General features: G+C 32.6%; 1 protein-coding gene across 1 annotated transcript in view; it reads left to right on the top strand.

Moving 5' to 3' along the window:
* Window positions 1-2,784: 2,784 nt before the first annotated feature.
* LOC127836583 (uncharacterized) overlaps window positions 2,785-25,398 on the top strand; it is a 30,920-nt gene continuing 8,306 nt past the window's right edge. Inside the window, exons 1-4 of the mRNA XM_052363244.1 lie at window positions 2,785-2,959; window positions 19,310-19,957; window positions 23,054-23,212; window positions 23,953-24,217. Of these exons, the coding sequence (XP_052219204.1) occupies window positions 19,382-19,957; window positions 23,054-23,212; window positions 23,953-24,217 (1,000 nt within the window). The 5' untranslated portion in view covers window positions 2,785-2,959; window positions 19,310-19,381. The remainder of the gene's footprint in view (window positions 2,960-19,309; window positions 19,958-23,053; window positions 23,213-23,952; window positions 24,218-25,398) is intronic.

A 25,398-nucleotide genomic window follows, 5' to 3' on the forward strand; every position in this document is an offset into this window, starting at 1 on the left:
CCGTCCTATGTTAATGACTAGTTACAAAAAATAAACTTGCATATTCCTGGAGTGCTCTACAACCAAACACACGCAACATCGATGGTGACTGGAAACAAATAGAGTACTCACCGTCGTGCTTCAAATACGCCACCCCCACCCCCGCATGATGCTTTGTTGATTCTCTTTTAGAGAATTTGTGTTATTTATTATACTAGAAGGGGGGAAAGTATTACTTATATAACAAAGGGAAATAACGGTGCAATTATACTAACACAAGTTTAAGTGATTGTGCATACTACAAGTTATCTCAATAGGAGATAACTGACTATTAAGGCACTAGCTGATACCTCTAATAGTGTTGGAGTTAGGCACCGGACACAAATTCAACATAAACATTAATAACTCGTAATACCATTGCACATATTAAATCCAGAATTAAGGTTCTTTGTCCCTGCAATATTCCTATTGCTACATATAAGGGTTTAATTTCATGCCTTTCCTTGTGCTAGACAAAATGTAAAAACAAAAATTAACAAAGGTTATTAACGGTATACATACATAGTAACGCTTTGTGGTTGCTACACTTCCGATAACTGAGATACCTATCCACCCAATCCCAACCCATTCAATTCGTTACGTGAAAGGTACAAACAATAATAGGATCGTATAAAATGGAAAGGATAAATATCGAAAAATGATACTGTCGGTCAAATATGGGTTAAGTGTGTCAAAACAAAATTCATTCAGTCCGATTATGTTTTAGTAGTAGTAATATCTCCTTAATATTTAAAGACTGTGTTAAACATGTAATCTACGGAAGCGCTCTGTACCGTTTACGAATCAAGACGCTGCTTGCGTAGAAGAAAGAAAGGGAAATCACCTAAAATAAAGGGAAATTGTGAAACACAAGTTCAGCAAATCCATGTGTGCATTGTTTGTTAAATAACATTCTATGCATTCTATTTTTCGACCTATTCTTTGCAAATTATAAGGATCAAGATCGTATCGATAGGTAGTGCTTTTTAACATAAAAACCAACAAATAGGTCTCTCTTTTTCAGTCCTCGAATCTTACGAACGAACAAATATATTCACCAATTCACTTTTATTTACATTATATTTACTTATATATTATACTTTTTTCAAATCAGATAAAATATTGATTTTTTACTTACAAGAATAAAGCTTAGCAGATAATGTGTCAGAACATTAGAGTTTTATGCAATTGCAATTCATTTTAAAAGTTGTACTATCCTGCACAACTCAAGATTTGTAACGACGCAGACAAAAATTTAAACTGTTCGGAAACAGATACAAGTAAACGTTGGGAAGTGCTTAGAATATATACTAGTATATGTTATGAATTTCGCAAGTACACGACATTTTATCTATGGTTCCTTTATCCTTTTATTAACGTTTATTATTTTATTTTATTTCATGTACGCAAAAACAATTTGTGGCAAATATTCTCTAAATGCTAGTGCATGACTTATTATAGACCTATTTATTTGAGGTCAACCAGTATATATTCTTTACGTACACTTCAATAAAGTGAAGATATTGCTTCCAGACCATTGTAAAGGTCCGCCCATAGGACATTCGCAATGACGCTTACAGGACCTGTAAATAAACTCTGACTTGCACAACTCACACTCCAGGCAATGGTGAAATATTGCATTAAATGTGCTTTTAAAAATAACGATACTGTTCATGTTTATGTTAAAGATTTTGATGATATGTAGGTTGTTTGTGTTGTTGTCGTTGAAAATGATTATAGTGGTGCTTCTACATTTCTTCTGATTATGATGACGATGCTTTTGTTGCTGCTGTTGATATTGATAATGTTATTATTATGAACGCTATGCTTACTTTATAGGCTGAGCATTCTGTCTTGTATTATTATTTCATAATTCTTTACTTGTTATCTAGCCATTAGTTGCTCAACAGGCGCTTGTTATACAGGCACCCAAACCGGACAAAGCCATACGTGAAGCGACAGCTAATTTGACGGAACTTCGGCTATTGTTGGCAAACAAAGTGCTTTTCGTGATCTAAAATATCCTTTCGTCATGGCTTGATCGTCTCTACCGCGCTACAATCTGAAGCGCACAATGTGCGTGTTGTGATATTGCACAATTAATTACTTGATTCCAATGATATTAAATCTGGTATGTTGATTTTTTAAATGAATGTTTTTTAACATGCCAAATCGATTCGCATTATATCGGCATGCCGACTGTTATAATATATTTAAATTCAAACTACGAACAGATTGAAGAAAAACACGACGAATGTCTTTCATTAATTGTTGCTCCATGGAAAATAAATACTTTTGAATGTTGGACACAGAAATTCTTCAACTCGTTTTATCCATCATCCTTGTGTACTTGACAAAATAAGCTAAAGAAATACTAGACCCCAGTCCCCATTAAGCACGGGTGAAGTCGGCAGTAAATCCGGGACGACTTTGGAGATCTTTGAACGTAAATGATCTTCCAAAGACCATCACCCATGACAAAACACGGACCTTACACTAACAAACCCGGCCGCAACACGCAATCAACACGCTCACGTGGACTGTCACGAACAGTCCCGACAGCGCTACGTACCAACACAACAAAGACCCGACTTATCCCATATAAGCGAGGACCAACACTACATCTTCACGAATCATCCCGGATCTAAACGACTACGACAAAGATAGTTACACGTTCTTTCCGATTTATTTTTAAACTTAGTTTTCCATGTAATCTGGTGAACCTGTTTTAAAATGTTCTTCATACCAGTTTATCACACCTTTAAGATAATAACGGATACTTATGTTACAAAAGCGGCGGTCTCGTTTAATAGCACACAATTCGCCTCAAGTGGCGGTCTTGTCGAATTCTCTATAAATGCAATGTGTATGTTCGAGCTATTAACGGGACAATGTCATGGGATGGACATGGACACTTAAAATAAACTTTGCAGTTTTTAAGGTAAGAACACAGTTCATCTTGAACAATTTTACCTTGCTTATTTGTTTGTATATTGTCAGTTTGAAAGTACAAATTATTATGTTTACATATTGCGATTATATGTATGTTTAGCCAGTTCTTACAATATGTGGATAAGAACGAACGAAATATCTTGTAGATGATATCTTATTTACAACCTAATACGCATACTCATGCATCAAACCATGGATTAAACAAATATATAGTCTACTCAATCATTGAATGTATTTTTGTCACTTATTTGGAGTATTTTATGACTTGTTGTTATGCCTTTCATTGGTAGGTTTTGTAGTTGAAGTTGTTGTTGTAGTTTATTTATTTTTATATAAGCAACTCCTTTAAAGCAACAATATGATTGGTTCCTCTATTAGCGTTTTATTGTAACATCATCTTAAAAAAAAAAAATTGGTTTCGTGGTATATTATTCGAATTCTCCATCTCAGTTTAAAAATGAAATAAAATATCAAGTCATCCAATTCACCACTCTCCTTAATACACCGCTAATATTAAACTTACGATATGGTAACGATTAAGTAAAGCAGAATACTTAACATTTATATCATTTGAAGGCCTATTTCAACAAGACAAATCTAAAGCAATGCGTTATCCTACTTCACGACTTCAATATACATGTAATGTGAGATTACCGGGGCTCATTTCATACGATAGTGGTAGACGGCCGGTTATGACTCGTAATGCTTTCGTAAAGGAGCGTATGGTGCGCAGACATGTTTTATTTTTATCAGAGACGTAAATAACAGCGATAGGCAACTCGCCAAATATCGGCAAACTCTCGAACGTCGCGGGTTTCGGCGGGATAAGCGCGCAACTGTTTGTCGGTTGCTACGGTAGTTAACACGCTTATCAACATTTCTGAAACACGCTTTCGCGTTTAAGTTTTTGCGATTTGAAACAAATTGTTATGTATTATTAAAATGAGAATGTATGCGGTATTATCACACAATTGTAATGTGTCAATTAAAATAAATCACACGCCGCATTGCTGTATTTAGCGATTTTAATCTCCTCCAGTTTGAAAAAAACAACAATGATAGCCGGTATTTAAAGATTGCCTTTGAAATAGGATAAATTCAAATTAATAGGCGATCAGAATCTTACGACAAACAACTAATAATTGGTTGTTTTAATTAGATCTTTGCTTTTCATTTTAATTGCAGCGTTTAAATTTGATAAATCCGAATGCCATTTACAAACATTTTAATTTGAATAAAGCTCTGAACAAATGTGTCTTCTAATGGAGAGTATCTATTCTTGGTCTGCTCTAATCGTCTGTTTGTGTTCATTGTTCTCTTTAATGACCGCTAAATTCAATGCACGATTTTACCAATTATAACATTACCACCTAGAGTATATGTAAAGAAATCTTCCGACCCGTAAACTGTGCCATTCTCCGATAGTAAGCATATCGATCCAGTTATTTAGTCACTTTTCTGTGTCTCTTCACCTTGTCTTAGACGGATTTTGTGTCATGGGATGACGAGGATTTAAGTCTGGATTTATTTCTAGGTATACCGATTATGATGAACATTGTGACAGTGACTTTGTTCAGGACATTACTCAGTCAGTTGTGTATGAGTTTCCAGAATACAAAAGTTAATGAAAAGAACATATGAATTCCGTATGTTGTAGAAAAAGCATCATCTTAACTTGAAAAGTATGTCCTCTTATGCACATTATGATTAAGTAAAAGGAATGTGTCCCGGCTTCTACAGAGGAGCCTATGCAACCATTGTTTCCCGGCTTCTATAGAGGAGCCTATGCAACCATTGTGTCCCGGCTTCTACAGAAGAGCTTATGCAACCATTTGTGTGATACAGTCTCTTCATAAACCTCTGTAGTAACAATTTTAGTCTGTGTAATAAAATAATGCATGAACATAGTTTTTACAGTTTAATGATATTTCATCAAAACTTCATAATTCATTAACAGATATCAATACACCTGGCATAACACAATGTAAGCAATTTATAAGGCATAACACACATTAAGCAAGTTGTTGATATTACACATAACAAATTGGAAGAAAACAGCAAATATTCTGCAGTTATGCAGGCAACACACATGTAAGCAAAACAGCCATTATCGTATGAGGCAGGGTATTAATGTTTCTGAAGAAAACTCATAATCACATAATAATTTTTCATCATGGAGATTGGACTATAAATGTGACTTAGAGTCTTGACATGTTTTTACCATAGCCATACCAGGCCCTGGCCGCCTGGCCATGTTTTTAAACCAACCGGAACCATTTTCGAACTTGTCCGAGATATATTTTTGGGACACATTTTTGACCAAGTTTCATGAAGACGGGGCAATAAATGTGGCCTCCAGAGTGTTAAAAAGCTAACCATTAGCACATTGTGCTCAGGTAAGCTAAAGGGCAAAAAGATAATCACTAGAAATTTATTCACACAAAAAAATGGTCTTGGGCAATTTCTTAACCATGAACATACACAGTATTGTGTCCTGCTTCATTAACACATACTTTCATACTAAAATATGTTTTTTCATTTCTTTGATCTGAATGTAAACAGAGCATGTTCAGATCTCTTGCGTGCATATTAACAATATATGGCTTTGGATCACTTTGTTCATTATGTAACACTCAACCCTCATAGGCACAATGATCTCAACTTGACAGTCTCCAACGGCAGAGTCTAGTTCGGTTGTTGACGATGACGAACCACACTAAGTTGCTTTGTCTTCATACAAATGCGCTGTTGAGAGACGTATCATCCTCAGATCTCAGTTATGGATTCATCCTCATCGAGGAGGAAACCATTGTCAAGTGATGTTCGGGATGATTCATCAAGTAAATGTCAAGATCGCTTGTGCTGCTTCTGCCCCCATAACTCGCTCCCTCCTGGGCATGGCCAAACTGAAAATACAAATGAGCATATCAGATGAACACTAAATCATATGATATGTATTATATGCTATCCTAAATTTAGATAAAAAATATACAGGCCTCATGGAATTTATAAAGAAGGCATATTAGCATGCATTTTATACTGTTTCATAAGTGAATTCCTGTTCTTTCTATCAGCAACCCGACAACATTCAGGCTATTCAATTGACTTGTCACTGCATATTGTAATAATGGCAATTTTTCCATAAGATGTCATAGACTACTGCAGTTAAGGTCCCCAAAAGCCAGTACCTTTAAAATAGGATTTATGTGTGTTACATGAATGTTACATTGTAATTTAAACACACTTTCATGATACAGAATTCCTTTTCTTGTAATAGAATCAGCCTATTTTTTTATAAATTCATTGTCATATTTCAGCAAATGAACACTGAAAGACAATAAACAACCAATCCACCATTTACACCACACAATATCTGGTAATACGACAAAATTTTGTCTTATTACCAGGTATTGTGTGGTATTATATAGTACCTGAGCTAAGACACTTTATTAAATTACCTTCCTTTATTATAAATTAATCAACAAGCACCTGTTTAAAATTAAATTCTTATCTTTAATATTCCTTGATCACCGGATTAATATTAAATTATAAAGTTCTTTTATTAGTTGTTAAATAACTCTTGTATCAAAACTAAATTTATGAATTAAATCATATATTAAATGATCAATTAATTAAAGCCTTTCTTAACTTGTAAAACTGAAGCACTCTTTAATTAAGCATATTCTTAAACGGTTTTAACTACACAATATAAACAAACTATTATTTATACTGTTTTACACAAAGTATGGTTGCGAATGAGAATGAAGTCTAATTATAAATGTTTTTTTATATTAAATGGAATTTAATTGGGGAGGATTAATCTCTTATCTGGTACCATACTGTTTCTGCCATAATACATTTGAGATAAATCCATTAATAAGGCACATTTCAACACCCATATAGCCATAAACTAGATGACACGATTGGCAGTTCTGTATGGAATAGTACACAATATAAGTAACTGGAGTCAATTTGACATCTTTCTTTGGTGGTTTTATGGATTTTAGAGAAAGTTCAAAAAGGAGGAAAGGAATCCATCTCTGTGTGCACTTAAATTGAATCCATATACTGAGATATGCTCAGTTGTCGAGTGATTAAGAAATCAATACTTATGATGCATTTAACCATTATCATATTACATGTATACTTAAAATTACTTAAAGTCACTATCACGCTCACCAATACATACGGCTACTGTATTATGCTTTATAAAACATTCGACAACAAGTAGTACCATACGATGGTTAATTACAATAGGAAGACCCTAAAAACAAGTAACATTGATGTAAAAACGTTATATTACAAGCATTCGGCAAGTTTTTAGCATCTCAATATCTAAATATCGTTCCACGATGTAATCTACTTTCGCTTTCGAGTCAGGATCGGATTCATTCGGGATGCGTTCATTTGCATAATTTTTACAAGCCATTTTCGCATTCGCTAAGTTCCACTTACCCAGAATTCATTTTGATTTCACAGAATGATTATTTATGAGAGCTACGTCATGCTTCCGACGCTTACCGTATCCAATCTCGTGTTCGCCCGTAAATGTTCGGATATTTCACGGGAGATATAAATGGAATTATTTGTGGCCACAAAAAAATAAAAACGAGCATTTTGTATCTCGTTAAATCAATTCTACCAGACAACATCTAACGTTGAAATTTTGCATTTTGCTAAAAGGAACATTGATTTTTTTATGGGTTAGCTTTATTTAACGAAATATTCGATATTTTTGAGCATGATTGTTACTTTAACTGTAATTAACATGCACAGGTTGAATTTGATCTTTAATTCAATTGAAATACTAGCCATAACATTTGTCAACTGTAATCTCCCTCTCTGTATTGCAAGCCTGGGTCCATTTCTGTGTAACAAATTTATTTTTTATTAATTTTTGTATAATTTCAATCATCTTGAGATATAATTTATGCCACTACAAATTAGGGTAAAAAGTCTGTTGCACATTTTTTTATGTTAAGGAATTTTACTAAGCAAATGTTGGCAAAATACAAAAAAAAATCTGCACTTTAGAGAAAAAGTTATGATGATTTAACGCATTTTTATATTTTTGACAATCACAATATAGAAGGTTTTTTCAAAAGTAAAAATGGCTGATATCAAGTATGTGAAAAATGGGGGTTAATTAGAACTTGTATAATTTGATTGTTTCAAGGAACATCATTATAAAATTATGGGAAATAATACTATTTATGATATCATCAATGGTAGATTTTTTCAGTTTTAGTCGCTACAACAATGAGGAGTTTGATTCAAAACAAAATTAGCTTAAAGCATGCACTTACAAAATGGAATTACTCAAATCTGGTATAATTGTCTAGAGCAAAAGAATATCTCTATGAAAATGTTGGACTAAATAAAGTACAATCAGCACTTTATAAAAATATAAGTTATCATATGATACATTACATCATTTTTTAGCTTTGGTCACTCAAAATTTGCATTTTTTTTGCAGAAAATCAAAATAGCTACAGATCTGAAAAAACTGGATAACTTTAAACTTGCATAATTTCATTATTTAAAGGAATATCACAATGAAAAAATCGGCAGCCATAAAACTCAATCTGCACGTTAACATAATACCATTTATGATACAAGCCATAGTATATGTTTTCAGTTTTAGTCAGTACAACTAAGCTTTCTTTGGCTTAAAACATGCTCTTGCAAAATGGGGTGTATAAAATCTGGAGTAATTTTCTTAAGCAAAGGAATATCACCATGAAACTGTGGGGCTAAATAAAGTATAATCAGCACTTTAGAAAAATATCGGTTATTATATGATGTAATGCACCCTTCTTTAGCTTTGGTCACTCAAAATATGCAAAGATTTTGCGGAAAATAGAAACGACTGTATGCATATATTTGAAATACAGGATATATTAAAACTTGGATAATTTTATTATTGAAAGGAATATCAAAATGAAAAGATGGGCAGCCTTAAAACTCAAATTGTGGCTCAAAGCATGCACCCACACCATGGGGTTAATACAATCTGGTGTAACTTTCTTATGTAAAGGGATACAACTACAAAAATATGTGCAAAAATACAATAAAATCAGCATTTTAGAAAAATATCAGGTATGATATGATGCAACGCACCCTTTTTTAGCTTATGTCACTTGAAATATGCATGTTAACATGGAAAACCGAAATGGCTGAAAGAAAGTATGTGAAAAAGAGAACACTCGTATCTCTATTTGAAGACTGATAAACTGTGATGTATAATATGTGAATTACGTGTATGGACTTTAACCACGTTAACTATAACATTAGTGGATATTAAAATGTTAATCTACATATTAACAACTTTAACTGGAGTTTACGTGTTCACATTTTTGGGTTATTTATAGGCTTTTAATTGTAATATTAAACCAATCATTCGTTTGAATATACAATTATACTAAAATGGATCAGATCTTTGAGACATTTAAATACATCACCATCTTAGACTTAAGTAACGTAATCAAGTGATTTTAATGCCATATTTTCTAGGACCATTTCAACAAATTATGTAATCCTGTACGTTTTTTAATTCGTGAACAAATCACATACAGTATTTGAACAGGATTAATAATGAAAACCAAAAACAAGCTCAAATGGAATAGATTACGTTTATTACTGTTTACAACTTAGATTTTCAGAAGAACAATATATGACTGAAATTAAAATAGATCATTAGAAAATCTAGGATTGGCCGTAAACAATGTGTAAACAATTGCTGCCAATTCTCATGTAAACACATTTATTTAGTGACCAGTCAAGAGGTTTAGCAAAGTTAAACAAAAAAATAATTAAGTGTAATGAGCAAAGCATATGAGCACAAATTACATATCACATTTGTCAGGAAACATTCATCTTTGTATTATATTTCAAGAGAAGATTAAACACTGTTACTTCAATGTGATTTCTAAATCAGAATATTATGTTTAACTCTATCTAATAGTTGTACTTTTATGTGAACTTCAACCTTAATATTCAATGTTAATTTATTAGCGTTAGGCCTTATACGCTACACTTGCATCTAGAAATAATGCATTTGTGTTTCCATTACTTCAAAATATAGCTACTCATACAATTATATATAATGCCCCGATTGATGCAGTTTAAGGACAAACAATACCATTTTCTTTCAAATAAGTTGATAAGTATTTATACCCATAACATTTGAATGGAGGTTAAATAACATTTATATTATTTCCAAAGTTTATTCAAAATCTTTATAGTTTCTGCACATATATATTAATTGAGCAAACACTGATTAATCATTGATCAAAACTTTTTGTAACATATATTGTTTTAATCTGTATGTTTTTATTAACTCGTTTATGATGAATTGTAAGTAAAAAAGTACTGAAAAGCTGACAACATTATGTTATTATATATATATATATATATATATATATATATATATATATATATATATATATATATATATATATATATATTATCAAGTGAACATTTTATTTGTTATGTATTATTAAGCAATGTACCAAACTCATTTGCCAAATTATCATTCTTAAAGCAACATTTTATTATATTACACAGAAATAGTACACCTGATTAAAATATTTTATTTGAATCCAGAAAAAATGGACACTCGTTTAATTTATGAATACAATTTAGACATTATAGTTTACAATAAATAATGATTATTATCTTAAATACAAACTCTAGACATATTAAATAAAAATAACAATAATAAACAAAATATTAATTTATAAAAAAATATTAATATTGAACATTTCGTGTTTTTTTACAAATAAATAGAACTGATCATAAAACAACAACAAATACATAAATTATAAAAATAATCCCAGTTATTAATATGATTAAAACTAATATGCATATATAAACTGTTCTCTTGGGAGTTTTTAGCAAGTACTAAAATAGGCAAATAGTCTATAATATTGAATAAATATTCCATTAGTTTTGTTGGATTCACCATTAAGAAATGCTCTACATCCACTTTCACTTTCGGTTCGGATAATTATTGTAAACATCGAAAATTACTTTTCTAAACGTGACTATAAGGTGGTGAAATATTATTGGAGAAGTAAATCTATTTTAACAATAGATCATAATGCAACAAGCGCGTGCTACACAGCTCCATAACAATAGGCGGATCACGGGTTCGGTGTCTCAAGCCAATATGGCTGTAATTAAATACGTGATTAATCGTTCGGTGTATTCCGGAGATATTCGCTGATCACTAAACTACGCACTATTTCAGAAGTTTTGTTTGAGTTTTGAAATAAAGATATCATATTTCAGTTGCACAGTTAAAAAAAAATACTAGAAGATAAACGAATCAAGACAGGTTTTAATGAAAATAACTTTAAAATTACTATTGAATATCAGTTCCCTTTCCAATCTCATTAAAATAAAATAAGACTTTACGTAGTAAAAACTTGTGTGACTCCGTCCGCATCTCATGACATTATAAAATACTTGTTTTTCAAGCAATTTTTTTGAACAACGAGCAACTTAAAAACAGCTTCTGACATTGGAGCATGCATGTTATGTTTATTTTTTTTTAAATGTGATAAATTGTATTGGTGTTATATTGAAATAAAAAAGCACTGTTTTATTGGTGTTATATATAAATAAAATATAAACCATTCTTTTTGTTGTATTGTTACAATAATATTTCAACTGACTCTTTCAATGTGAATAGGAAAATACTGAATTAACCCTTTCCCACTCAGAAGGAAAGTAAAAAGGCCTATGTGCATTTATAAAAAAAACACAGAAAAACCTGCTAGTAACTCGCAGACTGTTCAAGTGTACGCTGTTTGCTGCTCAAAAGTATCAAAAAGTTCTTGAATTCAACTTAACTTTGTAAGGTATACATGCGTCAAAGTTCGTTTCTAAGTATTGTAGAGTTAAATAAGTTAAACCAACTGACGCTTTCAATGTATAAAGAAAAATACTGAATTAAACGTGGGACTTCCAAGCTTTGCAAACTCAAAAAGGCGACCACCCCAACGCCCCATCTACCCGCTTAACCCCAATATACTTTTTTGTGTAACTTATCACAATATTATATTTACAAAAAAAAAAACAGTTTTAATAATTTTAGAAACAGTGTTTAAAAATCAAATTAAAGTTATATGAAACAAGAGATGTGTTGGTCAGAAACACAATGCCCCCTATTGCGCCGCTTTGAAATAAAATTTCAATATATCATTTGGCAGGTTTAGAAATTATCTCCCTATTAAAGCTTATTTCTTCCATTGGATTTTTTTTTCACTTTTGATCTTGAAGGATGATCTTGACTTTTCAACACTCAAAATGTGCAGCTTCATGTATGCCACATATCAAGTTGCTATCTTCAATATTGCAAAAGTAATGGCCAATGTTTAAGTTTTCGGACGATCAGACTGTCTGACTGACTGACAGACGGACAGTTCAACTGCTATATGCCACCCTTCCGGGGGCATAATAAAAACATTTATTACGTTTATTTAAGATAAATAAGATATCATTGTTGACAAATTACACAAAACCTATTCGTGAAATATGAATATGTGTGTAAATTATTTATGTTCCTGTAAGAAAAGCAACTTCAGGAAAATATTCAAAAATTCATTTAACTGAGTCATTTTAAGTTAAGAGATAAAATGTATTGCTGTCAGTATTTTCTTTCGCTGTAAGTATTAGAAATTTCAAAAATATTTAAATGCAAATGCAAGTTTACAACATTGCATTTAATACTGCTAGCCGCTGTTAATTGTATGTTTGCATGCTGTAATAATACGAGCTTGAATGTTAATGCAACACTTGATCATGACTATGACGTTAGCATATGTATAAAGTCGTATTTTTATAATATGTCTTAAATGCGTTATACTTACCAGATACCTAGAGGATGCAGGTGTCTGTTTGTTCAGCGTTTACCGTTTAAGTTATCACTTTTCATTTGCTATTCATATATTCACCAGTGGAATGATGAATAATTTGTGCTTTTATGTGGTTTATTTTTCATTTCAGACATTACAGATTTATGACATAAATCTTCACAATTTAGATGTTTTTACTAATTTTGTGAATATTGCGGTTTTCTTCATTGTTAAGATACTGTTGGTGTTTTAATTAATAGCCGGTTGAGGAGTGTTTTACTGAACTGATGATAATATTTATATTAAAGTGCTGAAGGCACTGAATTTGTCCCCTGTTGTATAATCTTAAGCAACTCAGTTTTCGAAATTATGTTATAGCTTTTTATATCGCAAGTTTGAAATTATCACAACCCATTCAAATTTATAAAGAGTGTGTCTTAAAACACAGGTTGAGAGCGTGTGTGTTTTTTTTCAAATCATTGATACAGCTAATAATTGTGCACATGCTAATCTTATTTGACATGCATTAAGCCCCATTTTCCCTGAAAGCAGCCAATATGTACATATTACAATGATAAATACACACTATGTAGTGTACCAGTGAGAACATGCAGGTGCGGTGGTTAGAGCAGACGCTTTTAACAATCGTCGTCTGCTTAAATTTAATGGAGTTATCCACACAGGCATTCACGGATTATGGTGACGCTCACAAATACTAACAAACAAGTGGTTTTGTGGTAATGTCTCTATACTCAATCAAGCATAAGTAGAACATAAGTGTTGTACATCATGTGCTCAACACTCCTGATTAATGGTCACGTTCTCCATGTATTTGACTTTATCCCTTCGTGTTGTTCCGTGTATATAGGTAGTCATATTCTATATTTGTGGGAGAGTTACAGTACAAAAGTCACTACATGATATCATTATTTTTTGTAATTAAACATATGCATATGCATTTCTATAACATTTAAAAGTACACGTTGTTATCGTTTTATAATATAATAAAATCAATTATATGTCGCACTATTTGATTTTTTTATATTTTAGGCGTTAAAGTATGTAAAGTATTTTTAGTGAACCCTTCTTTATACATGTACATACCCTACAATACATTAAACTGCGTTCGTTAATGTCCTCTATTAATAATAATGTCTTATTGAGTTAAGTTTTGTTCAATCCTTTAACTTTGAAAAAAGTTTTACCTACATACATTTTACATTGTATACATAGTATACACAATAACTTGCTCTGATTTCTTAGTAAATTTGGGAAGCTAGCCCTCCGCCAAACACTCCTTCCTTTTCCAGCAGGTCTAAGTGGAGTTTCTAAAAAAAACTATTGATACAAGAACAAATAATTTGGTCACATTCGTCATTTTAAAGCGGGTATATACGATTTTTATATGTGCTGAATTGTAAAATATTGATACAAATATGTTATAATAACACACACTATGCAAGAAAAATGATACATTTAAGACGAATTTCATAAAATACAGCAAATACAAATTAGCGCCCCGAGCCGATTGTGACGAAGATAATTCGTAATTATTTTCCTACAATAACCGACGCATTCGTCTTTTTTGTAAGTGTTCATGTGTCGTATGAATCGATATCGCTGCAGAAATTTCAAATGAACCGTTAAACTAAATTTAGATTCACATCGTACATGCATGATATATATGCTGGCGAATTCGGCTGTACAGCCTTTTTCGATTTCAGAATTAAATATCTGGCTTATTTAGCATTTTTCGACACATGTTCTTCTTAGCTTTTATTTTAGTTTATATTGAAATATATGTATAATAAGTTTTTTACACATTTTATATTTATTACTAAATATTTGACAAGATCGTATATACCCGCTTTAAGGACATTGGTGTGTGTGTTTCTTTGATTAAGGTTTGTTTCCCAGTTTTATTCGTGTATCTTGACAAAACAAATGAAAACTGATATTACACATCCTAATTGAGTTTCTGAATCCGATTACAATTTGACTCAAGGAGCATGATTTGAACATGCATGATTTAAACATACAACACGATTTCATTTAAAAAGAACTATATTTTAATATGCCGGTATACTTATGCAGCTTGCCTAAATGTTGCGAACCACTTTGAAAGTTGATAACCCAATGATAATTCCTGTTTTTTTAAATGAAAATCTGCACAGAGCTGTAACAGCCTATTATGTGAACGTTATTGACATTTAGGTTTACAACGCTTAAACATTGTGGCGTCTTTGAGTGTTCCGCAAGTTAGTATGCGTGTTTAAATAACAACTATTGATTAAAAAACGTACAATAAAAATTAGTTTATTATGTTTATGTACTCTTAATACACCGAAGCAATGTTTCTTTGGATATTATTTGTGTGTGTTTTTGTGTGCAACCTATCATTGTAAACAATGACTTTCAAGCGAACATCATTGCCCTACTGCATTGTAAAGTCAATAACTAGCTCTGTCATTTTGGAGATGGGGTGTCGTTTGACTCTTGAAAAACAAAGGGTGTTGCTTACTATGCGTGACGAAAGATACATTTATTGTTCATAGCTAATAAGCACCACAATTGGTACATACAGATCTATACAATTTGTCCTTTTCCATACATTCGGTGCTTTTTTCTAAAAAGCATTAGATATATAAAGCCACACTTTACATATTATTAAGTCGTTTGGTTTATAATCGATATGCATCTCTAAGCATTAAACGTACTTAAGAATCTCTAATGCAGTCTTGACACGCAATGTTATGGTACTTCTTCGGAGAACACTTATCATTTTACATCCTTTGTACACTCGATACATACTTGAACGTTTCAAATTGTATAAATTACACTGACACGTCCGTGTCTTAAAACGAAACTCGTGACTTACAGGCTCATGTGTATCTATAACATTTAAGAAGTTCGCACAGGTTGCAATAACCTGTATGCTGTTATATGATTGTTGCGTTATGAGGTTATATATTAAAATAACATTACTCCTCAAAATCAACAAAAATTTCGTACAATATTTCGTAAAATAAAGCTAAACAATTATCAATCATTGTTCATTATGGCAATTGCCGAAATTTCAACGCCAGATGTGGTGTAGTAAAATAGATGTTTGTGGATATAAAATGCTCGTTTTCATTATGGTTTTAACATGGTACCATTTTAGTGTTCGTGTGTCGTATGAATGAATATATTCGCAAGAAATTAACATTGAATTAATTGTGGTCACAAATGAATAAAAACGAGAATTTTGTATCTACAAAAATCTATGTCATCATACAACTTCTAGCGTTGAAATTGTGGCTATTGCTGTAAGGAACACTGATTGTTATGGTGTAAACTTTATTTTACGAAATACTTGACGAAATTTTCGTTGCTTTTGAGCGTTATAGAGACTTTAACTGGGTTTATATTAGTTTCATTGCTATTTAATTTAACTTACACAGCTATGTTCTTTATTCATTTGTATACAAAGAGGTTTGTTTGATTTATGTGTTTCATTAATCCTTTTTCGGAATGAAAACATATATACAGTAAAAGATAAAGGCAACTTTTTCCTACATTTTGAATTTGTTAAGTAACGTCTTATATGTAGATGGCCTTTCATAGTTTTGTAGTACATCGACATTTTGTGAAAATGATTTATAGAAGGAAACTCTGGATGTCGGATAAACTTGCGCTATGTCCTCTTTTATTTATTATGCTTCTTCATGTACATAGCAGAAAACATGTTTTGGCATTTCATTTCAGGTTTAAAGGGGCCTTTTCACAGATTTTGGCATTTTTTAACTTATTTATTAAATGCTTTATATCGATAAATGTAAACATTGGATCGTAAAAGCTCCAGTAAAAAATCAAGAATAAAATTAAAAAAAGGAAAAGAACATTGCCCGAACCAGGTTTCGAACCAGTGACGCCTGGAGTCCTGCCAGAGTCCTGAAGTAAAAACGCTTTAGCCTACTGAGCTATTCCGCCGAGTACACATGCTGGACGTATTTTATACCTTATATAAGCAATCTTCGTAGTTTCACAAAATATAACGACAAAAACAGAACTCTCCAAATTATTCAATCGTTTCGCGTTGCAACGCTTTATAATTTTTAGGTTTTAAAATCGTCAAAAGATGCATATATAGGCTCTATTAGACCATGGTAAATGTTCAGTATTACTGTTTCCTCACAAATATCATAACTAAAACGAAAATTTGCGAATCTGAAACAACTTTTTTCAATTTTGTCAATTTACCAAAGCGTGAAAAGATCCCTTTAAGGTCAAATTAAAACATGTACAAGATTTAACGATTGAGTTTTAAATGTATCAACATCCTCATTAATTGGCTCTTAATTTTCAATATTAACATGCATTGAATGAATACATTTTTAATCAATTTATCGTGTAAGAAAACTAGCCGTTAGTTATTAATCCAATACAGTAATTCGATTGATTTTCCTCAACTGAATGCACAACACGTAGCCAAACTGCGCGCGATTGCCTGTTGGCATTACGTCGCTGGATTGCTTCATTCATTCAGTTCAAAGACGCGAGTGTCTGGGCATTTTGAAACGCAGTTGCAAAATAATATAACGTCTTTGTGTGGTTTTTTATAAAGTATGTTTGTTGAAGCTATAACGAATTCAGGACATTATCATTGACGTAAAAGAGTTTTAAATCGTACAATTGCGGTGCATTGTTCTTTAAAGTTTAGACGGATATTGGCATAAATTATAAAATATAATTTCTTTGATGAATAGGTTTTCCATTGGTTAGTTCATTAAAGAATGTCTATCCACAAGGAATTGCCTGCTTACATAAACTTTTTTAAATGGAAAAATGAGGAAGGCGAAAAACACATGTATCGTGTAGGCCGCATACATATTTCAACTCATCGTGGAAGAAAAATAAAACGTGATGGTTGTTATCCATACAGAAATGTCAGTAGGTAGAGCAAGAGTCAGTAGAGGTCTGATTGTTCGATCCGAGTTACTAAAATACACAGTTAAAGTACAATTTTATATATGGGGTAGAATAGTATTATTGAGTTTAAACCTTCAGTTATCCCATTCCAGAAGAACGTTATTGATTTAAGGGACATCCTTAAAAAGCAAACACGATCGTCCAAGTAAAAATGTTTTAGACTATTGGCAGAAGTTAATGATTATTGAAAGAGAAAAATCACAAACGAGTATCGACGCGAAATTGTTGATATTGAGCTCCGACAAACAATCACTCTTAAAGAGTTCAGTGCATTGTGCAATGAATTTCCTCTTTTCTCATTGCTTGGAAGACTGATGTATGCAAAATCACTTGTTCACTTACGCCGTGACGTCATTGTCATTATAACCCGGTGCGCAAAATGGTAGACACGAATTATTATATTTTTCATTCAACACTATATAAACAGCGACTTGTTCTTGCACTGATAAGACTAAGCGTATTGTTTTCCAATTCTAGTGAGATAGTGTAAACTTTGTGTAAATGCTTGCGGATAATGTCATTGACCTTATTGTTCAGGTCCTCGCTTTTTCTCGCACACATAGTTTCCACTTTTAACACTGTTTAATGACTTTGGTTTGACCTTTTGGTGATAATTTGTTTATGTTAAAAAAGATTGACGTAAAACCTACGAGAAAAAAAACCAGCGTCACAATGGCTGCCATGGGAGATATTATCTTATCATGATCAACTTAACGGAAGTCATACACGAATAAAGCTGCAATAAATTGGTGATGTCAGTGATGTACAAGGAGACTATCGGTCGAGTGTGAAATAATTACTATGCAACGATGCAAACACGTTTTGTGATGCGTAGAACGACACTTTAAATTTAAGTGCTGCCGACATCTTTCCCAAAGTGATGTGGGAAATAAATAAAGGCTGGCATTTTTTTAAATAGCCTTTATGAATTTAAGCCCAGTGAAATACAGTAAACAACAACAGAAGATTGCAATATTGAAATTTTTCAGTTTTTATAAGATTGAAATGTGTACAGGGTACATGTTTTTATTCAGATTTCAAAAATGTTGTGAATTCTAATGATAAGGTTGGGTTTAACATTTTAATGGTTGAACAGGTGCTGGCGTAAAAATGCATTGTCATCAATCACTGTATAGTTCATTGCACATAAACGTGATGCAACGTTGAAAATATATAGCTTTTTATGAGACTTAGCTTAGAATTGCATTTCGGAACAGTTGAGTTCTTATCAATGTTTGTTCTTCAACAAGAATAATAATGGTGTTCGCTCATTTTATTGAATTATAATTTAGGTATTGCACTGAAATTTTCTTTGTAGGTAGCTTAAATTCAGAAATATCACTAATATGTTTATTTTTAATTTAATTAAGAAACTGTTTAATGATAAAACCGTTTTTACAATCACTATTTTTACATCTGCTAATACAAAAACAAACATACTTTTGACATAATGGTTTTGAAAACCTTTTTCTATACCTGATTGTTTTCAATTTGTTTATCTTTCACAGGGTCATCCCAAACAAACTCTTGACTCAAAACATAGATTGTATTGCATTCTGTGATGTGGCTGATGAAACACTATGGCTAGTCTATCCGCTGTGTTCACTGAGAAGGAAAAGACGAACTGGTTGAAGGCTTGGCTTGCAGTTGATATTACAAAATCTGGTTTAGAACAGTTTGTGGAGAACGGGGCTAAAACTTTACACACGAATATATTCAACAATGTCTGGTCGATTAATATTTCGCAAGCTACGTGTTCAGGCTGTCAAATTGCAAATTTGCTGGAATGCCCAACGAAAGGCGTATGCAATAAACATGGAGCACAGAGTACATGCACATCTATGCATGATAACGCGGCAAAACAACCACGACCATGTCCTGCTAATGTGTGTAATAAAGTCCATGACGAAATTGTTAAGCAACATAAATTTAAAAAACCGTCGTGGAAAAATACAATAGCGCAGCAATGGACAACAAATCCATGGCAAATAGCCAAGGCTTATTTTCCCCCAGACGGATATGCCGGACAGTGTTCAGTTCAAGAAACAGACTTCAACGGCATCATCAGCTTTATGATGAACTGCAAAGACTTTGACAACAAGTTTTCTTTTCCGATTGCTACCGGAAAACACAATGCTCCCTGTCTCCTGACTAAAGTAAGTGGATAATTATGGGATTCAATTTGTTTTATTATTTTGTCTGCGATGAAAAGTATGAAGAGTATATTTAATTTGAATCACTTGCCCGTCTATCGAGCAAAAATTGGGTATGATTTCTTTGTATGCTTTCTATAATGCAATATGTACAGTGCAGCTAAATAATCGACAGCACGCAAGCTATAACTTGGTCGTCAATTACATTTTGTATTCGGCTAATGTATGCCACAGGGACTGAATGTAATGAGATAAATTAACTTACATGTTAGACTAAACTTGGGAATCATAAAAAGAAATCACCAAATAGAATAGTGTTTATATCGGAATATACCTCCTCACATCAACGCATCTGAGTGCACATAGCACAGACCACTTTGCAATATTTGTGAGCTCCTGCTGTATGGCTACTCAGGTTTCGTCTGTTTTTGATTCTTCTTCGTAGTCTAAAATGGGTAGAGGTTCCTTTATTCAACACAGTTAAAATCTATGTATTGTTAATTATTGCATTGTTAGAAGCCAAATATCACAGGAAATTAGCTAAAACACATAAATAAGCTTGTGACAAAATCTCTTAAACTACCACTTACCGACCAGAATGTAACCATTTTAGTAGTTTCTTGTAAATGCCTGTGGGATACTTCTTATGTGGAAAGTGTGGTTCGTTTTAATGGTTTATACATTTCAGCTTAAGAGAGAACTACATGCTAATGAAGTTGAGATTGCATGTTTCTTTTTGTGCATTACGCGTCGCCTACATGTACATTGTCAACACTACTTATGCCGAATTTATTGTCCGATTTTCTTGAAACTTATGTGAAATTTGTCTAATCTTTTCTTGGCTGAGTTCAACATTGTCATTGTAGCTTTTATGATTGCTTTTTGTCGATCATTTGTTACGCCTTGTCCGTCATCAACATTTGTCTTGTTAACACATTAAATGCAACAATGAGTGTCTGATCATCACACCATTTTCCTAACGATATCTCGGCTGAGTTGTAAACTAGGTCACTTAATGTCAAAAACTAGGTCGCAAGGTCAAATTAAAGGAAAGGTTTGATAACACTCTTTACATCTTACTGTTAGTCCAATGCACTTTAAATAAGGTCAGGATATTTGTTAACAACATTTTTAAATGTATTTGGACGGTTAAAAAACACGTGGTGCAATCATAGAGAAACTTGCTAAGCTCTTGATATGTTATATCGTTGCCGTGATTTTGGCCGTGATCAAACATGACCCCGGTTTGTAAAAATGGCTTTCAGGGATGGAACCATTTCGCTTATCATGTGTATGGGTATAATAAAACATTGTGCACGCTCATAATGTCACATTTTAGTCCAATCTCCCTGAAAAGTTCTCTGAAAAATTGTTCAAACATAATCTGGCTGAGTGTCAAATGGTGCAGGTTTGTTCTTAAAATGGCCACATTACAGCAGGTCAGTTTTCTTACATGTCTACACCTTTCAACACTATAACCCGACTTTAAAAATGAATCTGGTTTGTAGAAAAACGCGGCCGACATGTGCGGGGTAATTCGTCTTATATTGAAAACGTGTTTACACCATGTCGCTTTTGCATAAAAACAAAGATTTTGTAAAGAAAAACCTTGTGAATACTAGCTGCAACCTATTTTGTTTTTCGATTCAGATCTATTTGCTCTGAATGTGGTTTAAATTATATCTGTTCCGAGTTCCTTAAATGCTTTTAACTTATTGAAGTAACTTGTCAAAAGGGAATTGGGCAGTTTTCCTGTAATAATTCCATTTAACCTTGTAGAAAATCCTAAGTCACACGTTTTGTGCAATCGGCATGTAACTTGATGAGAACACCGGTTTATATGATAGTTCAGCTAGTTTCAAACAGGGTTAAAAGGTAGGTACGAATCCACATTATAAGTATCAACTGTCATAATTTCCCAAATATCAATGTAAAACATAGGGCATAGTGTCAACATTGGCTAAAAATAGCTTGCTTTTTTACATAAACGTAGTTCTGAAACAACAGTGGAATGGGAGGGAATCAGAACCGTGTAGTCATAAGTATTGTTAATATAGATTTTATACACCAGTATTTTACAAAAAGAAATACATTAAGACATATAACGTCCCTAGTGGGATCAACCCTGGTTCAAATTGAGATCTTTAATGAATGGAATAAGCGACCGGTTGTCTTTACACAAGACATCACATTCATAGGAAATCACAGCACACAACATAAAACAACAGTTGATTAAACATTATGACACAAATTATCGTGGGTGGTTGTCAATGATTGTTATAATTTGCGAAATCTTTTTTTTTCATCATCATGAACAGGGTCAAGATTGCTTCTGACAATTTCAACGTGATCTATCTTTTTCTAAATGTTAAGTCGAATATCCAATCATCTAAGCTTTTAAAAGCATAATGTTAATCAATTATATTTCTTTTGGGTCATCTACACATGAATGGTTTCTAGTCTCGAATTGCCATTGCAAGTCTCAATGGTTTTGCATTGAATTTACAAACTTAAAACAGCGGTAACCAGCAACGAAAATTCATAGGATGTTACAGGGACCAGTATTTTATAAAACCCAAGTGTCCCATTATCACTTCAACTGTACTAAAGTTCAAAGAATTGTTTACGTTAATTTATGCCCATGAACAGTGTAAGCGACAAAGCAATACGCCATATCTACATTCTCACTTAAAGATAAGTTGCTTTAAATAAAGCACACACATAAAAGTGTTTGCGCTGAAATTTTGAGCATATTTTTGAAAATGTAGAATAGTTAACAGAAAACAGAAACAAATTAACATTACTCGCTATGATTCCAGTGCTTTACATTGTACAGATTTTGATCAAAATCTATTTTCTCAGATAAGATTTGTATTGATACACACTTGAATTATGACCTGTATACTTTTGAGCTGGAAATTATTGCACAACGACGTAACATTAATTAACAACAAGGAAATTAAAGTAAATACCAAAGATTTTTTGCGTATAGTTTAATTTTGTAGATGTTTCAAACTAGTTCACACAACACTTCAAACATGCATTACAACCACACCAGGCAAAATGTAGATAAAGTACCCATGTTTCGTGTCTTAACAGGCGCGAGAAATTGGCAGAATTGTCCGCCATTCGTCCCAGTGTAAAGTCACCGACGCAGATCTCCAAGACATCTTCACAACACTGACTAAGCTGCTTAGTGACCAAACAAGTCTAACACATGACGTCACTGCACAGGAGGCTGTGAAGAAATTAGCAGAGGTATAAATTAGTGCTTTGTTGTTGTGTGCATTAGTATTCAAAATATAATAAATATAAGGGTCCAACTAACCTTTTATTCGGAAATAAAATATTTAAGCACACAATATTCGCATGAAATACCTAAAAACTGTTTATTTATCCCTAAAATGTATTACGGTCATGTGAAAGGTAAAATTCGACAATACGCTTAGGATTACAACTAAGAGCACTAATGTCCTTAATATGAAGAAAAAACATGCCTGCAATAAACATTCGTGTGTGTTAAATTAAATCCTACATGTATTCAGAATTTATCCGTTTCCGTCAGGTTTATGACTGAGCGTATGTATAATTTTTAATAAGGAATGCATACTCGGTATGCCTTCAACATTAAAAGAAACTATAACCATGTGATGGTTAAATTACCACATAACTTTTCGAATTCTTTTTTGTCGATTGTGACATTTGTCCCCACTGTTTCAAGCAAGTTCCTAGATTTTCTACTCCAGAAATAATTGTCCACGGTGATGTGTATTTTATCAGATCGTTGATATTGCCTAAATAACCGAAGCTTAAATCAGAATTTACGTATCAGGCAGTTTAAACTACTTTTATATAATCATTGTGAAATGCAGAAAAGGAATGACACTAATAACAGTTTCAATAAATCTTCATACAATTGTGCATACTGGTTTTATGTAACACTTGCTGAATGCTTAATATGTTTTTTCCACATTTTAAACATATGAAATCCATTACAGCTCCAAAAGGACACATTAAAGATAACCACGGAGGAAATGATGCATTTACTACAGGCTTCTCAAGATACACTAAATAAAATTCAAAATAAAGCTGATAAATCTCAGAATGAGATGCAGACGTACCTTGAACAGTGCAAAACGGATCTCAATACCTACACGAACAAATGTAAACAGGACCTTGATGACCAAACTGCCAAATGTACAAAGGCTATAGATGAACATGCAAGCAGGACTCTGGAATCGACATATGAGCAATATTGTGAAGGTATGTCTGATTGTGTGTTTCACTGGCAGATGTATATTAATAATTGTACATGCATATTTCGGATATTTAATCAAGTATGTGAAACCGGAATCTCATTCTCTGTTTGCATAGTAAGTTAATCGCATGTTAGACAAAACACAATTTAAACAACTGTGTGTTAGTATGTTTGCTCATTACTTGAGGTTTGAAAATAAAATTGCGATTATCAACGATAAGGACCAACATGACACCATGTGCATATATTGTTTTATGTTGGACATTCATTTAATGTGTCAGTTATAGAGATAATTCTAAGTATTAGATTTGTCTGATTGCAATTACAAAGCACCGCGCTTGTAGCCTAACTACAAATAAACATTATTCCCATGATCAGTCCATGTTATTTTGTGTTCATTTAGCATGTTCAAGTGCGAAGGACGGAAACACCCTTAATGTCTAATCTATATAATGCTAGTGAACGCCAGAGCAATCTTAACTGGATGATATAAAAGCTTACGCAGATCTACACAGTTGAACAAGGATAAGGATTAATAACTATTAAATCCAATTGTGTTTAAGTATCAGAATAAATATATATATTTTTTAGGTGAATACATACAGAAACACATGTTTGCAAGGATGTAACAATGTATAACTTCAAACAAGTATGTCGAGAGAAATGAGTTTCATACAATTTGACAATACTTACTCATTTCAAAAACGTGTAAGTGAAGCAAAATTTTCCTGTGTTTTTGTTAATCGTTTTCATAGCTAAAAGTGCAAACAATGTATTAATATCATGGGCAGTAAAAATGAATAGTATTTCGCTCCTTGAGTTCTGTCTACATCATACAATTCGAATTCATTTTATGTTAAAATAGTGATATTAATTTAGTAAATCGCTTTTTCCTGCATCGATAGTATTGGAATTTAATACCTGCATTAAGCTTTGTTATAAGGCATCGACACCTGCATATGAACGTCTGGAGTGGTTAATCTGTGTTTAGATTTTGAGGTTTCCAGATCCCCTTCTCAGAAGGATGTTTCAATTATATTCTCTATATATATTTGGATGCACTGATGCGTTATGTCTGTACATCAGTAACTGTAGAGCATTTAATAACAAGGAATATCTCTGAACATGCAGCTTTCAAATGACGGTTTTCGTAATAAGTCCATTATTAAAATGCATTTTTAGGCAA

This window comes from Dreissena polymorpha, chromosome 6 (genome assembly GCF_020536995.1).
Source record: "Dreissena polymorpha isolate Duluth1 chromosome 6, UMN_Dpol_1.0, whole genome shotgun sequence".
In the NCBI taxonomy this organism is placed as follows: Eukaryota; Metazoa; Mollusca; class Bivalvia; order Myida; family Dreissenidae; genus Dreissena; species Dreissena polymorpha.